Here is a 16,602-nt window from a genome sequence, read left to right on the forward strand (position 1 = left end):
TAAATTTATAGAACACGTTAAAATTTATAATTTATTTTACAATTACCACTTACAAATATAAAATTTCAAAAGTATTCGAGGGATTATAAGAATCAAAAATCTCCTTATTAGTATATAATATATATATATATACATAGAATTTAATTATGGTTGCTTGTAACAGGAATTTTCGATGATGTACCAAATGCACCGGCCCCTGCTCCGTGGACAGGGTGGTGAAGGTGCTGTCTCATAGTTGAGACCCGTTCAGGAAATCTCATATACCCTGTGAAAAAAAAAATGAAGGCTCATTTAATAATATTTTTTTCCTAATTATATTAGTGCCTATATGTCAAACCTGCAAGTGTTTTTTATTTTTCAATTTATATAAAAGGAAATTGTAACAAACATAATTTTAAACTCACACAAGAAGATAAGATGTATTTATTTACGACGTTCATATCTTATGGTGACACGCAATCTTCTAATAAGTGGTAATTTTTTTTCTTTACTCGATTATTAAAAAGTTTACTTTTCTAATGACGGAATTGTAAGTTTTAATAGGTGATTTGAATTTGTAAGCCATGGCCAAATGGTACATATTTTATTTTATGGTCAATACTCAATATAGTCATAGATTTGTCTTTTTGTTATATAAATTTACTCTATTTTAGTACGATAATTAGTACCGGAGGTGAGCAACACGCGCTGAATTAGAAATAAAAATGGGATAAACAATAAAAAAAAGCCAAATTAAGAACGGAATCTATCTAATACATTAAAGTTGAACCCAAATCACTGTAGCAGGAACAGTGTTTTATCTGTTTTACCCTTTACCAATCAAAATATGACTTATGTGTCTTTTGGTTCATTTCTTCTCCAATTCTCTTTTTTTTGGTCTTATCTTTTACTTCTCATTTATCTTTTTCTTTCGATATTTTTTGATATTACTTATCTTCTTCACTATCAATTCCCATTTTCGGACTTCTCTTCTTCGTTCTCACTTTCCGTCACCGGATGAGTTTGGATTCGGATGTTCTGTGATGAATTTAAAACCCTATTTTGCTTAATTTTCATGAAGATGGCGATGCTTAATTCTTTTACAGGTGAGTTTTAGTTCTTTACCGCTCGGGTCTATTTAGTGTAAAATTCAACTCTAATTGCTGAGATTCTGACGATGTGCTCGGCCGGGATGGTTCTTCTCTTCGATTGTCATTCGATCGTGAATGTAAATCGACCAAAATCGACCTACTCGAAGTTCTTCCGCTGTAAACCCAGTTTTGTTTTCAAATTGTATATTTGTTAATTCTTCTATAATTATATTTTTGAATATGAAAATGAATTTTGTTATTGATTGATTAATTGATTGAGTAGTTTTGTAGAAGTCCCGTCGTTGTGCTGACTCCGGCGTTATTTATGGCGCCCGACATAAGAATTGGTACAAGAAATTTTGGAGTTTTAGTTCTTAGGAATCTGTTCTAAACCCAGTCGTGAAAATACTTCATGTTTTTCTCTTTTTCTTATTGATATTCACCATTAAATATTGTTTTATTTTTTCAGGTGAGGCGGCGGTCCACGAGTACCACGGCATAGGGAAGCCTGTGTGCATATCTTTAGCAAATAATGGCATATGCAGTGCTCATAAAAACCCTCCTTTGTGAAAGATTATTACCACTAGAGAGAAAGCTAATACTTGATTTGTTGTTATCTAGCGGGATGTACGAGTAGAACCAAGCATTGCAGGAGCTATCGACTAAGGTATCAGATTTTTTAATATGATTTAATGTGCTTTGTTGTTCAGTTGGAATTGAGTTATTTTTTTTTTTTCATTAATCGATGATTTTGATATTTTGATTTGAACTGAGTGGTTTAAATATTTACCCTGCATAATCTTTGATTTTATGCTATTTGATTGCTTAGTAATGTTATAGATTCATTGAATTGTATCTTTTTTGTCTGAATAATTTTAGAAATATCCCATTATCAGCTAGCTAGGAGACCTACAGCTGCATTATCTCTCTACAGCTGCATTATCTCTTATGGTCTCACTAATACATAATGGTATAACTTGGTTTTGTATGTGCTTTGTCTTAAACATTGGCCAAAGTCATAGAAATCATTCAAAAAGAGAGAAATAAAGTGACATGATATTATATAAATGAATTCAATTGAAGTTCTGTATGTATGGTTAATTGATTTCATAAATGAATACTAAAATTTTGAATTTTTATTGTTATTTGTTTTAGGACTTAGGAGCATTGGCCTCATTCTCTTAAAGAATTTGTAATGAATTTGATGTCTCTCGCATTTCATTTTGGGATTGCCAATCATTTTTATTATTGCTTTTCAAATTTACTCTCGCCCAGTTTGTTTTGTAGTTTAGAGGAGAGTTAAGAAAATTTATTTGAGGTTCAAATTTTTTCTTGCTGTATGGTATTGCCTCTAAATTTGAAATATCATGGACATGTACGTATTTCAACTCAGGAAGGTAGTTCAGGTTTCAGAAAAAAAAGTAGATTATAATATGGTGGTATTGTGTTCTGTTTTATCAGTGATTTTTCAGAGTGATCACTGAGTTGTGATTGAAATTTAATGTCAATGTAATATCTTTCAAGGTGTTTCAACCCATATGGAGGAATGCAAAAACAGTCTTGAAGATCCTCAACATTCTAGAGATTCTGGAAATCATCAGTTTTGTCCATTCGTTGGTATGAATGTATGACGGAAGCACCTGTAACTATAGGGGTTTTGAGGCCATGAAATTAAGTCACTGAATTAGCAAGCGGTCATATAATTCCAAGGGTTGGATTTTAAACTCATTCGTAGTGGTAATTATTATTATTTATTTATTTATTATTCTTTATCTTAGCTGAAATCAGTTAACCTTTAAATAGTGATTTGATGCATTGTGGATGATACATAAAAAGTCAGTTTATATGAAAATAAATTTATAATTTTAAATTGTATTTAAGTCATACAAGTGAAATTAATTTTATTAAATATTCATTTCTTGGTATATTTTAAATGTTTATTAAATATTTGTTTTTATTTAATATTTAATGTCGTGATTTTCATAAAAAAAATGATATCCCGAAGCAACGCGAGGGTTTTGTACTAGTTGGATATAAAAGTAAACTTTTTTGTTAAATTAATCATCGTTTATAAATAGAGGGACAAATAGCTACTTAAATACAACTCAATTAGTAGGAAAAGTTCTTTTTCTTTTAATATATACATATAGTAGTACATAAATTCTCCTTTTTGTGAAGTTGGTAACTTTTATAGGCTCAATATGCTTTTACTCTGCAGCATCAGATTTTCATTGTCTTTATTTATTGCAATCTTTCCCATGACCAGCAATTCGTGTTAAAGGTGTCAAAATAAATACCAACTTTCATTTTTACAGCAATTTAATTTATTATTTAAAGTATTATAAAACAAATCCTAATCTTTATATTTTTTGTATTTTGTAGCCCGAACCGTTTTTCGGTAATTTTTTACATACGTGACAATCAAATTAGATACATGTATTGGCATATTAAATTACAACGTTTTAAAAAGATTACAAATAAAAGCCTAACTTTTTTCGCATTTTTGCCCTGTGTAGCCTAAAAATAGGATACAATTGTCGGAAAACTGGTTTTGGGCTACAAAATGCAAAACATTGAGAGGTTAGGATTTGTTTTGTGACATTTTGAACAGTCGCTACAACGTTTAAACGTTAGAATTTGTTATGTCTATACCCCTTATTTAAAAAATTGGTTTATTATTTGGTTCGATTATTTTGGGTTGGTTTATATAAGAACTTAATTAAAAATGATTGTGTCGAAAATCGAACCAAATTAAAAATTGAGTTTTTATAATACTAAACTGAACCAAAGTGGTAATTGATTTTTTATAATATCAAAACCGAAATTTCAAACTTTTGATTTTGTTCGATTATTTTGAGATGATTTATATTAGAACTTAACTAAAAAAAGTACCGAAAAACAAAACTTTTTTTATAATATAAAGTTGATTGGAAAAAAATCAAAATTTCTATTTGTTTTAAAAACTGAACCGAATTGACCCAAAATTTTATTTGTTTAAAAACGAATCTAACCAAAGTTTTAGGGACTTAAACTTTTTCATACCGAAATGACCCATTGTTTCGGTCGGATTTCAGTTTGGTTATTTTGGTCCGGTTTATACTAAATTTTAGAAAGTTTAATTATATACAAAATTAAATTAACTATTATTTTCCAGATTTATAATAATTTTCTAGGTAACTAATTGAAGAAAATATACTTCTACGAAAATTTACTATCTGGAACTAACACATTCCTAAATTATGTAACTTTTTTTTTATGAATCTAAATTATGTAACCTTAATAAAACACTTTTTCTTAAATAGGACTTAGGACGAAATTGGAGCCAATTAAATTCCTATCTCATTGGAGAGTATTTCTCCACATCGGAAAATATCTCACTCAAAATTGCTAAATGAAAAATATTTAACTTTGATTTACCATTTAAGAGACTTTCGTGAATAAACTATATATTTTTATTTCTATAAATGATTATTAATAAAGTTCTATATATAATTTACTGATTTTGAAAGACAACAAATGGTGCCGGCAAACAGAAGGCAAAAACAGTTTTTAGGTATGTCATTCAAAAAAAATTGTACTGTATTAATTTATAAACTATAGTATTTTCTTATGTTTTTTAATTTTCACCATGAAAAAATGTTCGTCTTGTTTTTTCTATTTTTTTTACTTTGTCCTCTCTCTTTTTATTTTTTGATTTCTTTGATCATTATCTAGAATTCTTTTTGTTACTTTTACTAACTTTTTTTAATTATAATTTATATGATCTCTATACAGTATTGTCTAAAGTTTAGGTAGAGATATATACACAGGAAGAAGTTGAATTTGAGTTGGAGTTCGTTGGTTGGTAGACTTTTAGTTCGAGTTAACCGCTCTTTAACCGTTAGTCACCGGTAAAATTATTATATTCGATATTATTTTTTCTCTTCAACTGTCGCAACCCGATAACTATTTTTTCCGTCTTTTAATTTTCTGATTACGCCACTAGTTAGCTTCATGAATTAAAAAATATAAAAGTAATCGGGCTCGTTATAAGAGAATTTATTGTCATTTTGTTTTCGTTATTTTGCTGAATTATAATTCGGATATCTAAAGTTTATAACTGGATACAACTATTTTGCTGATTAAATCAAGAAATTTATATATGTGATTAAATAATTTAATAATTTTTAGTTTTTGTTATCTTGTTCTTATCATCATGCACCTTGACTTATATAAAGTTATTTTTGTTCAGGTTTCTAATATTTGGAGAAAATGTTAATCTCTAGTGCATTTTTCATTCTGTTAATTGCTACGGCAGCTAATGGAGCTGAAATTTTCTATAATTGGAGAGTGGCACTTGATACAACTATTAATCCTGTATTATCAGTACAACCGGTAATTAATTGACACTAAATTAATATTTTGATTATAAATATTTATTTTCCTGTTTATGAAATTATTAATTTTGGTGTTTTTTAACAGGTTATTACCATTAATGGGATGTTTCCCGGACCTCTGATTAACGGTAGCACAAATGATAATATTCATGTTAATGTGTTTAATAATATGGATGAGCCTCTTCTATTTACATGGTAATTTTCATTTTATATTATTCTCCATCTACTTTCTTATTAATCATTTCCTCCAAAGATTAATGTTATTTACAGAAATTTGTTCAATTCTATGTTTCGATGTTCCGTTTTTATATTTATAATTTTTTAGAACTCTAAACCTTTCGATTCCTGTAAAATATATCATTTTGTCACCAAAAGAGCAAATTTACCTTCTACTATAAGCGGACTGGTTACCGGTTATTTCTAGATATCTCCTACCCATTCCGACATTATTATCTTTTACCTATTATTTCGATAGTATTTAGCCGTCGATCACCGGTTATTTCCGGTTATCTCCGGTTATCTCGTTTGTTATCAGTTTTTTCTGTTTTCGTTTTTATTTGTCATTTTATTTTCTGATTCCGCCATTGTATAATAACACGAATAAAATTACCATGGTTGATTTTGTGGATGATGCAGGAATGGGATCCAACAAAGGCTAAACTCATGGCAAGATGGAGTTTCAGGAACAAACTGTCCAATAATGCCTTACCAAAACTGGACTTATGTGTTTCAGCTAAAGGACCAAATTGGCAGTTTCTTTTACTTCCCTTCTCTCCATTTCCAGAAAGCTGCAGGAGGGTTCGGTCCGATTCGAATTAATAATCGTATCGTCATCAATGTCCCCTTCGCTAAACCGGAATCGGAGTTTGATCTCCTTATTGGTGATTGGTATGATCAAAGTTACAAGGTAACATTAATATTCATATCCGCCCATTATATACTACTATAAAAGGTTAATTGCAAAAACAATCATAAACTTTAACATATTTTGTATGTTTAGCATGAGACTTTAAAAATTTACAAATCAATCAACTTTTATTTTTTGACAAATTGAAAGATAAATCTATTTTTCATGCTAGCGTGGTTGTATATTCTGATGTTTGTCAGCGTTTTTTAATTAAAAAAGTAAATTGTGTTTCGATTTGATAAAAACTGAATTTAAATGACTGATTATTGAATTTTATAGTTAATATTTTATTCACAAATCACGATAAAATTAGTGATTTAATTTGCGTTTACCCTACTATAAATTGAAGCATTATCACTTGCTAAATAGTAGAAAATGTTAACAGGAAATTAGGTATATGATGAAGATGAACTCTACCTATAACATTCATCCTGCTAAGCTGCTAATGAATGGCAAAGGCTCATATTTGGATCCTTCTGTCAAATTCTATGAATCATTCACTGTTACACAAGGTACTAAATTGTACAGAATATTTCAAATTAGTACCTAAACTTTAATTTGTATCTTTTAATATCATAACTTTAATTTTATTTCACTTGAAAGTAACTCAATAATTTTCTGACCAAATTAAACTAATGTAGCAACCTCTTGAAAATATAGATGCCATATTTCAAGAATGTTTCAGTCAGTTTGCCATCTTAGTTTAATTTAGTCAAAAACTATTAGACAAAAATAACTTTTTTATCCATAACTTTATTCTATTTATTAATTATATATTATAATATAAAAAAGTTATTAGTTAGATTCATCATTTTTTTATCAAATATACCCACTGCTCATTTGAACTGATATAACGCTATATTGTATACGTCAAATGGAATAAATTTTGTAGATATAAAGTATTTAATCCTCAAAATTGCTTATAATTGAAATTTTTTTAATTTTTTTTCTTATTTTTATTTAATTTTGATGTGTAGGGAAGACATACAGGTTTAGAATATCCAATGTAGGAAATGTATGGAGTTACAATTTCAGAATAAAAGATCATAAAATGTTATTGGTTGAAAGTGAAGGATCATACACAAGTCAGATCACATTGGACTCTCTAGATGTGCATATTGGCCAATCTTATTCTGTTCTCGTCACAGCAGATCAAAATGCAGCAGATTATTATATTGTAGCAACTCCTAAATTGGTTAATTCAACTCAAATTGACAATTTTGCTGCTGTTGGGGTTCTTCATTATGATAATTCTTCTGTAAATGCTGCTGGGCCTCTCCCTGATGGGCCTGATCCATTTGATCTTCAATTCTCCCTTAATCAGGCCCGGTCCATCAGGTATTTTATTCACTCCCATTTACTTTAATATTACTTAATTTAAAAATATTTTAAATGCAAAATAAATTAGTATATACAAACCTATGACGAATTACTAAATGTACTATAAATATAAAATTATGTCAAAACAGTACAATGGTGTCAATTATGTCTAAATAGCAAATAAAAAGATAGAAGAGTATAATTGATAATAATAATAAAATTTAGTTTTTTTTATCTTTTAACTAATTTTATGACAAATGAGTCCTTTATTGAAGAAAACTCATAAAAAATTAAGAGCTTATTTATATCCAATATTATTGAAATTTTTTATGTTATCAATCTTTTTGTTATTGTTAAAAAAAATGGTAAAATGATTTTCATATCTATAATTTTGACCATCCTGTCAAATACTAGATCTCTACAATTTTGAACATCCTGACCGTCGGTTTTACAAATTGAGATAAATATATTCAACTCTTAACATAAATTTATTTTTAGCACATAATTCTTATTTTAAAGGGTTAATTACATATAAAATCACCACCTTTACACGAATTTTCAAAAATAACACGACCTTTAAAACGTGTCAATTCAGGACATCACCTTTCATTTCTTTTCAAAAACAACATGGACACGTTTTTAGATAAAATTTTGCTGACTTGGACACCCAATAGGAGTGCCACGTGTCATGCCACGTCAGCAAAAATGCCATTAAAAATGTGTCCGTGTTGTTTTTGAAAAGAAATGAAAGGTGGTGCCCTGAATTGCCACGTTTTAAAGGTCGTGTTATTTTTGCAATTTCGTGTAAAGGTGGTGATTTTATATGTAATTAACCCTATTTTAAACCCACATAATTCTTTATAAACTGAAATAGAAGATCATTTGTGCAAAATAATTGTTCATGGAATAAAAAAATTATAAAAATGAAAATCTCATAAAAAGGTATAATTTGAAGTTTAGATTTAACTATTTTAATATGTAAAATTGACGGACTACAATGTCCAAATTAGTTTTCTATATACTCGTTTTCCCTAATAAAACATATGAATTTTATCTATAAATTTGGATTAACTTATTATAAAATTAATTAAAGACATTGAATAACATTTACTTTTTTAATCAATTGAACACCTTACCTTTCTATTCCTACTTGAATATAATTGACACGAATGCAAATTTTTTATCAAATTGACACAATGTTTTATTCAATATACATTTATTATTTTCTAAGAAGCACGGAAACTTCGATGAAGTTGCGTGTCCCGTTTCAGAAACGTTTCAAAAACATAAAACTCTCAGAAAGTTTCGGAAACTCATAAGGAAATGTTTCGGGCCATTTCCGTAAATAAAAAAAATATAGTTATAAAAAAAAACCTAAAACAATTTCAACAAATATTTTTTTTAATCAATTATCCATAATTTTTATTGTTTATTTTATCTACTATAAAAAAATTCTTATTTTTGTTGGGTTGAATTATGTTTGATTTATTTTATTAATTGGCATAAATATATAAATAAAATCTAATAAATGTAACATTTTATAATTTCTAATATTATAAATATATCACTATATTTTTATTATTTACACGTTTCCCCCACATTTTGTGTCCTTCATTTTCAAAATTTTTCATTTTTCCGTGTCCGTTTCGTGTCGTTTCCATTTCCGTGCTACCTAGGTTATTTTCATCATAACATTAATTTATTTCCCTTTTCTAAAAGGAGAAAAGCATTAATTATGCTTTCAATACTTATTGTACAAATTTCACCATTAGGGTTTTCACTGTTAAATATTTATGTGAAGGTGGAACTTAACAACCGGAGCTGCTAGGCCTAATCCACAAGGAACTTTCAATGTTACAAATGTGACAATATCACAAACATTTATGCTACAAGCAACTCAATCTGATATTAGTGGCCAACAATTTCATACAATCAACGATGTCTCTTATGTTACACCAGAAACTCCATTGAAGTTGGCTGATTATAAGTCGGATTCGTCCGATGTTTTTCAACTCGACGAGTACTCGACTAATTCTTCAAATGGTAGCCCTAAGCTTGGTGTTTTTGTTGCGAGTGGAACTCATAAAGGGTGGATTGAAATTGTGCTGAAGAATAGTTTGCAAGTTATGGATTCTTGGCATTTGGATGGGTTCAGCTTTTACGTCGTTGGGTAAGTCTCGTTATACTATTTCTCTTAGCATATTAGCGAAATTTTCTTGTGTAGATCTGGTTCATATTTTATTCGTGTAATTATCTAATCAAATTGTTTCGATTAAATTTTAAGATTCTTATGAAATTGGTTTGATTAAATTTTATAAAAAAAAGTAATTAAATTGGTTCGGTTTGAACTGAATAAACACATCTATACTTTACATTTTAGTTTCGGCGACGGAGAGTGGTGTCCGAATTCACGTACTACTTACAATCTTTACGATCCTGTGGTGCGATCGACAGTTCAGGTTACTTTCTTTTTACCTTCAACTGTTTTTAATACATTTCCTTTAATTACCTGATCACTATGGCAAACATGATACACAATTAATATTTCTATTATTTGTATTTTAATCCCTGTATTTGTTATGTTATTTGTTTTACCTACTCAAATGATTATTATTTTCAGGTATATCCAAAAGGATGGACTACTGTTTATGCATATCTTGACAATCCTGGAATGTGGAATTTAAGGTCACAAAATTTGAAAAATTGGTATTTAGGGCAACAACTTTACTTGAGAGTTTATGATGCTGACCCTAATCCTGCTAAAGAGAGACCTCCTCCAAATAATCTTCTTCTTTGTGGTATTACTAATTCCTCTTTTCCTCTTTAATTATATTTAACTTTTAATTACCACAACGTGGTGTAATTAACGCGAAAACTTTGATTAATTTTCCGCCATAATTTTTTAGTGACGTTTTTCTTGGCGACAGTCAAAATCATAAAAACATCTCTTTTAATAACAGATAAAAATATATTATTGCAGCAATTTTATTTTATTTTTTTCTATTTTTTTGATGTCAAATATTGCAGCAATTTTAATATTGTTACTAAGTTGGTGTTGTTGTCACATTATGTAGTAGTATTTTATATACAATCGTTTTGATATTAATTATATGTTTATTTTTTTACAGGAAAATACCATAATTTAGCCCCTCCCCCTCCACCTGCTGCTGTACCTGTACCTGTACCTTTTGCCCCTCCACCTCGTTCTGCTTCTCAAGCAACATCTAAACAAATAGCATGGTAATAAATTTTTACATTACAATATATTATCATTATTTGTTTATCAACTTAATCAAATCACAAATTTTATGCATATTAAAAAATGGTCTAATGTCTTAAAAACCCCCAACTTTTATCCTCTTTTCAATCCTACTCTTACGTTGAAAATCAGTCAATTTTACCCTATTTTATATTTTTTCATTTCATTTGTACACTAAAGTATAAAATTGATCTTTTTTTATTTGGCAAAAGTTCAAAAAAATTCTCTAAATTTACCCTTTTTGCATTAAGTTATTTTTTTATATTAAATTGACCATTTTTAAGAACTTTTGTGAATTTTTATTAGATAAAAAAGGTCAATTTTATATTTCAGGGTACAATTAAAATGAAAAAAAATACAAAATAGGGTAAAATTGATAAATTTTTAACGTCAGGGTAGGATTGAAAAGGTAATAAAAGGTCGGAGTTTTTTTAAGCTATTAAGCCATAAAAAATTCACTGAATACTAGATTTTTTGTTTTCTATTTACTGACCTAATTTTGCATCTTATTTATTTTCACAATTGGCTAACAGTAAAGTTAATGTCTAATTTGATGTTTTCTAGGGTTCAAAACATGGGTTTCTTCATTTTTGCACTACTCTTCATCGGCATCTGAAGATTTAATCCATCAATGGATGATTAGATAATTAACTTAGATTGCTAATGTGAATGATATTTTTTTAGAGGGATTTTGTTTTTAATTTTTAATTTTAATTTAATTTAGGAGGACAAAATCGATTCTAAAACTCTCATATGGAATTGCAATATGTTATCTAGTTATGCATGTGAGGGCGTAAGTATTTTTTTTTTTTATTATTTTAGACATATACACCATTCGAATATAATTCAATCTTCGGATTTATAATTTATGCACTGTTTATGGCTACTACATATTTGTTTGACTTATTATTATTATGTTTTTAGAATTTTAATGTATCACTATCGATATTACATTACAATCTCAAGCATATAGCTTGTTTGCAAATAAATTAAGACTTAACCTATCCTCAAGTTTCTATACTTTTTATTTTTTCTGTCTTCGTCCCTAAGCATTTTTGATTCTTTACTTAGTTCCTGTATTTAAATAATTTTATAAGATTTTTATGTTTCTTTATTTAGTCTCTGTATTTTTTTAAAAAAAAATTACCCGATCTCTCACACTTTTGCACTTTTCTTAACAAAAGAACTTTATAAAATCCTTTTTAAAAGTACAGGGACCGAGTAAAAAAATAAAAATATTTAGAGACAAAATAAAGAAAAAATGGAAATATTGGGACCTTAAGATAGGTTTTGCCATAAATTTAAGATAAATAAGAATGTTAAAGTAGTCATGTGCTATCAAACTAATAATATTATAAAGTAAAAAGTTGTTGTTGAAAGCATCTCTAAACTTTGAAATAAAGCAAATTAAATTTACTTTGCTTACCATAATAATGCTAACTTTAATCGCACGACTGTTACAACTAGTAATAATAGTTTCACCATTAAAGTTCATAATCACATCTTTTGTGATATATCTCTTTTCTTTAACATTGAAGACATCATTGGTATTGACGCAAAACATATATATTTGTTGAAATCCGTCATAAGATGATGGCTTCAATTGTTTTAAAAATTCAAGTCACTTACACCGCAAAAATCAATATATTCATCTCTAAAGATGAAAATTAATGTATTCTTAAATTCGATTAGATATATAAGATCTAATCTAATTAAAAGAATAAGATAGAAAATAATTTCTAAATTTAGATCAAAATTGGCCAAGCGAGAAATTTTATTCAAAATTAAAAACAATCTAAAAATACTTTATTTGAGAGATTCTGGATTATGAGAAATTTTATTCTTTTACAAATTTTTGTAATTTTTATATCGTGCTAAATAATAATTTTTGGTGAAATCTATAAATTTTAAACAAATTTATAATACTTTAAATGAGATCGCATATGTAAACTGACTTTATGTTGCATTTGAATATTTTTTTTATAATAATTGGGACGGGGGAGCGCTTGTGGAGGAATTGACCCCATAATCTAAAAGTTTGTTGTCCAGCACGTATACAATTTGGATTAGACCGGACAATTTATGTCTGGAGGCATAAATGGGTCAGACCCTTCAAATACAAACACGATTACCCTAAATACGAATTGGACACGATTATTAATCGGATTTGGTATACAAAACCGAAAACACGACACAAATATTACACGGATTACACGACAAGACCTATATATACACGTTTATCTAAATGTGTTAATGAATCAACCCGTTTAAAGTGACACGCTTAAACCCAGTTAAACAATTTTTAAATTTATTTAATATAGAATTATTATTATAATTTGAGATAAATACTATTATAATGATATATAATATAAAAAATAAGATTTAATAACATTTAAATTTTAAATAAATAATATTTAACTAAAACAAATTAATCATGTTTAAACGGATAGGCGTGTATAGCTCATTTATACACAAAATTAATCGTGTCATAAACGGGTTAACTCTTTTATGATCCAAAACCGTATAATTTCGTGTCTTATCATATTTAAAATTTCCAGATTTAATTTGAGCTATAATTCGTCGGCAAGGATTGCGTCAGAGGAGTCGAACTCGGGAGGCATCCCTCCCTGCTGCGGCCAGTAGATGCGTGTGTGCAAGGGCAAAGCAGCAGTCCAGGTTGGTTCTTTGTTTCAATTTCAGAACTGAAAGAGATGAAGTTTATTTTAGTTTACGCTTGTTTTGGGCTTAGTTTTTGAATAATAATGCAACGCAACGGTTGCGTCACGTCATTCGTGCAACAAACCAATAAGGCGTTAGCCATGTGTAAATGTTTAATGATAAAACAAATAAGTAATAAATAAAGATTTTCTAATCGCAAATGCTTATTGAATTGTTATAAAAATAACGTGTCACATCCATTATGTGGTATAAACACTCCTAGTTTAGTTAGGTTAAAGGGCCCAGTTTGGCCCGTCATTTGACAAAAGAATTTAAAGGAGAAAATGACAAAAATATATAAAAATCGGAAGTAAATAACAAATTACATAATCAGCTCAATGCAAAATCTAACACATTACAAACAGTATGTACTCCCTCTACAGTTGACACGTCGCAAGGAGAGAGAAAGAGAGAATCATGCTGAAATCACTTGCCCATTCAGTTGATGCGCGCCACCAGTACAAGATGCTAATAACCAACAAATTTGTTTCTCGGAAATCAAAACCACAACAAACACGGGTTACTTTTTCCTAATTGATTAAAACTACCAAAATTGAATATATACATTAAATATACATATCATAATTCATCATCTTTTTCAAAATTAAACCACCATCTTTGAGGAACAAAGAAATTGCAAAGCTGAAAAAAAAAAAGATAAGCTGTTCCAATTTTTTTAATTATCATAAATTATAGATCATAAAACTCACAGATCTGTATCTCACATGTACGTAGATGAAATCTATACTTATTATGCTGCAGCACAATGGGCAATGGATTGAAAATAAATATGTAGATTTTGAAACTTTTGGAATGATGATGCAACAAGATACAACATATATGAAACTACTTGTCAATATATAATGAGCTGAAGCTAGATCTACAAGAACATAAAATTGATATCAAGTATCAAGTGAAGATTCAATATCCACCATTAAAAATCATAGATGATTCAAGTTTTAAGTTTTACATGGAAACCAAGAAAAATGAGAAAGACTTTACCATGTACCCTCTTTGCATAGTTGTTCATAGAGATACATTACTGATACAAGCTCACCAACAGAGTTCAAAAAGTATTTTCTTGGGTATATCATATTCAAATTACATTAACAATCATATTGGTACAGAAATGGATACAGATACATCTCTGAGACAGATCCTATACAACTATGATACCTACTCAAAGATAAGAAAGTATGCTAGCTATTCTTCGTGCAAAGGACAGTGTTGAAATCAGGAACATAAACGTATTAAGAAATGGTAACAGAGAAGAAGGATGTACAAACAAATTATTTATAGAACTAGAAAAGGGAAGGATATTACAATCACCAACACAGTTTAACCCACTTATGACAACAAATTCCTCAATACTAAATCACAACATATACCCAAAAATTTAACCCAAAGTTTTGAGATATTTGGGTGGCTGTCCTTGCGCATCACGATGGAGTGTAGAAGTTGTAACTGATTATATATTTTTTTAAATTCAAAAAATGGCCAAGGAAAGTCTGACTAAAGAGTTCCAATTGTCGATCAGATAATCTTATCTTTATATTATCAATAGCATTGAACGTAGTACCAACGATTAGTCTACAACTGTAACGATTCTCTAGAATTAGCAAATAATCTCAATTCTACTAAAAAAACAACTAGCAAAATTGTTTCAATACATAAAAATACATAACAAATAGAGCCCATATACACAAAACATCAAAAAACATAAAAATGAAACCTAATAATTCAAAGCATATAAAGACAACTGTAATAATACATAAAAATACAAATCAAACATGCAAATAAGATTTGGGTATCAAATACATAAGTAATACATACATGAACAATATCAGACATCTAAATAAAAATAAATATACAAATGTAACATAGGTATATACTATAAATAAATTAAAATAAAACATAAAACTATATCATGGTAATATTATATATATAAAAATTTAAAAAATATACATATAAATTAAAATGGGTTAATGTCATAAAAATTCACTAACTTTACATGTGTTTGCATTTTAATTATGCCGTTTAAAAATTGTTATTTTCATACACGAACTGTCAATTTTTCTCAAATCCATAGACAGTTCAAAAATCCGGTGAAAATTGCTGAATTGTCAACCAGATAGTGACATGCCATAACGAATTAGATAGTGACACGTCACCAATATTCGCTAGATTTTTTAACGGTATATAAATTTGAGAAAAAATGTTAGTTGGTGTATGAAAATGACGATTTTTAAGCGGTGTGATTAAAATGAGAAAACGTGTAAAGTTGGTGAATTTTTATGACATTACCCAATTAAAATTAAAATCTCAAAGTACATAAATCAATGTTTACAAGAATAAAGTAAAATAAAATCACGTTCACAATTTGACTAGACTCTACAATAGCAACTCTCTTCTCATTCCCAGCATCAAACTCCAATATCCTTTTTTTAAGCACCAGTCACTAGAGCCTTACCCTTCTTCTTAGAATCCAACATATCTGCTTTCTCACTACTATCACCAGTTGCACTGGTTTTCTTTACTGATTTGCACTTCATTATCTCAGGTTTTTTAGTTTTTTCTTATCAACAATTGGATTGATCTAGTAGATATATATATATATATACATATATATGTATACACATATATATATACATATATATGTATACACATATATATATACATATATATATATATATATATGTGATTAAAAAAACAGTTACATAAAAAATTGGAGTGGAGAAGATGGGATATTGGCTAGAAAATAGGAAAATTAAATAAACTGTTAATGAAGCTCTCAGAAGAACGTGGAAGTTGAAAGAAATCTGAAATTGAAATGCTCAACAATAGTAGTTAATAAAAAAATAAGAAAAAAAATTAGAGAAGAAAAAGCAACGAACTGCGTGCCTAAAAAAATTATTAGAGATGGCAAGCGTAAGATTATATCGTTATTAGCTT

The 16,602-nt window shown here is 28.5% G+C and overlaps 1 protein-coding gene and 1 long non-coding RNA gene across 6 annotated transcripts; both read left to right on the forward strand.

Moving 5' to 3' along the window:
- Positions 1-757: 757 nt before the first annotated feature.
- On the forward strand, positions 758-2,945 carry LOC126659794 (uncharacterized). 5 transcript variants are annotated; one of them, XR_008789781.1, is made up of 4 exons: positions 796-1,272; positions 1,354-1,417; positions 1,540-1,737; positions 2,595-2,945. It is a non-coding gene; the product is annotated as an uncharacterized LOC126659794 (long non-coding RNA). The 5 variants fall into 5 exon arrangements; XR_007635083.2 differs by having other exon boundaries at positions 789-1,272; positions 1,354-1,737; XR_007635084.2 differs by having other exon boundaries at positions 790-1,272; positions 1,362-1,737.
- A 2,367-nt stretch (positions 2,946-5,312) lies between these two features.
- On the forward strand, positions 5,313-11,740 carry LOC126659960 (monocopper oxidase-like protein SKU5; the record flags this gene model as incomplete). Its single annotated transcript, XM_050353292.2, has 10 exons — positions 5,313-5,444; positions 5,532-5,641; positions 6,083-6,353; positions 6,739-6,865; positions 7,331-7,691; positions 9,475-9,843; positions 10,054-10,132; positions 10,294-10,471; positions 10,802-10,913; positions 11,497-11,740. Coding segments are annotated over 10 exons (1,791 nt in total), but the record flags the coding sequence as incomplete, so codon positions are not given.
- Between the last annotated feature and the right edge of the window lie 4,862 nt (positions 11,741-16,602).

This window comes from Mercurialis annua, linkage group LG8 (genome assembly GCF_937616625.2).
Source record: "Mercurialis annua linkage group LG8, ddMerAnnu1.2, whole genome shotgun sequence".
NCBI lineage: Eukaryota > Viridiplantae > Streptophyta > Magnoliopsida > Malpighiales > Euphorbiaceae > Mercurialis > Mercurialis annua.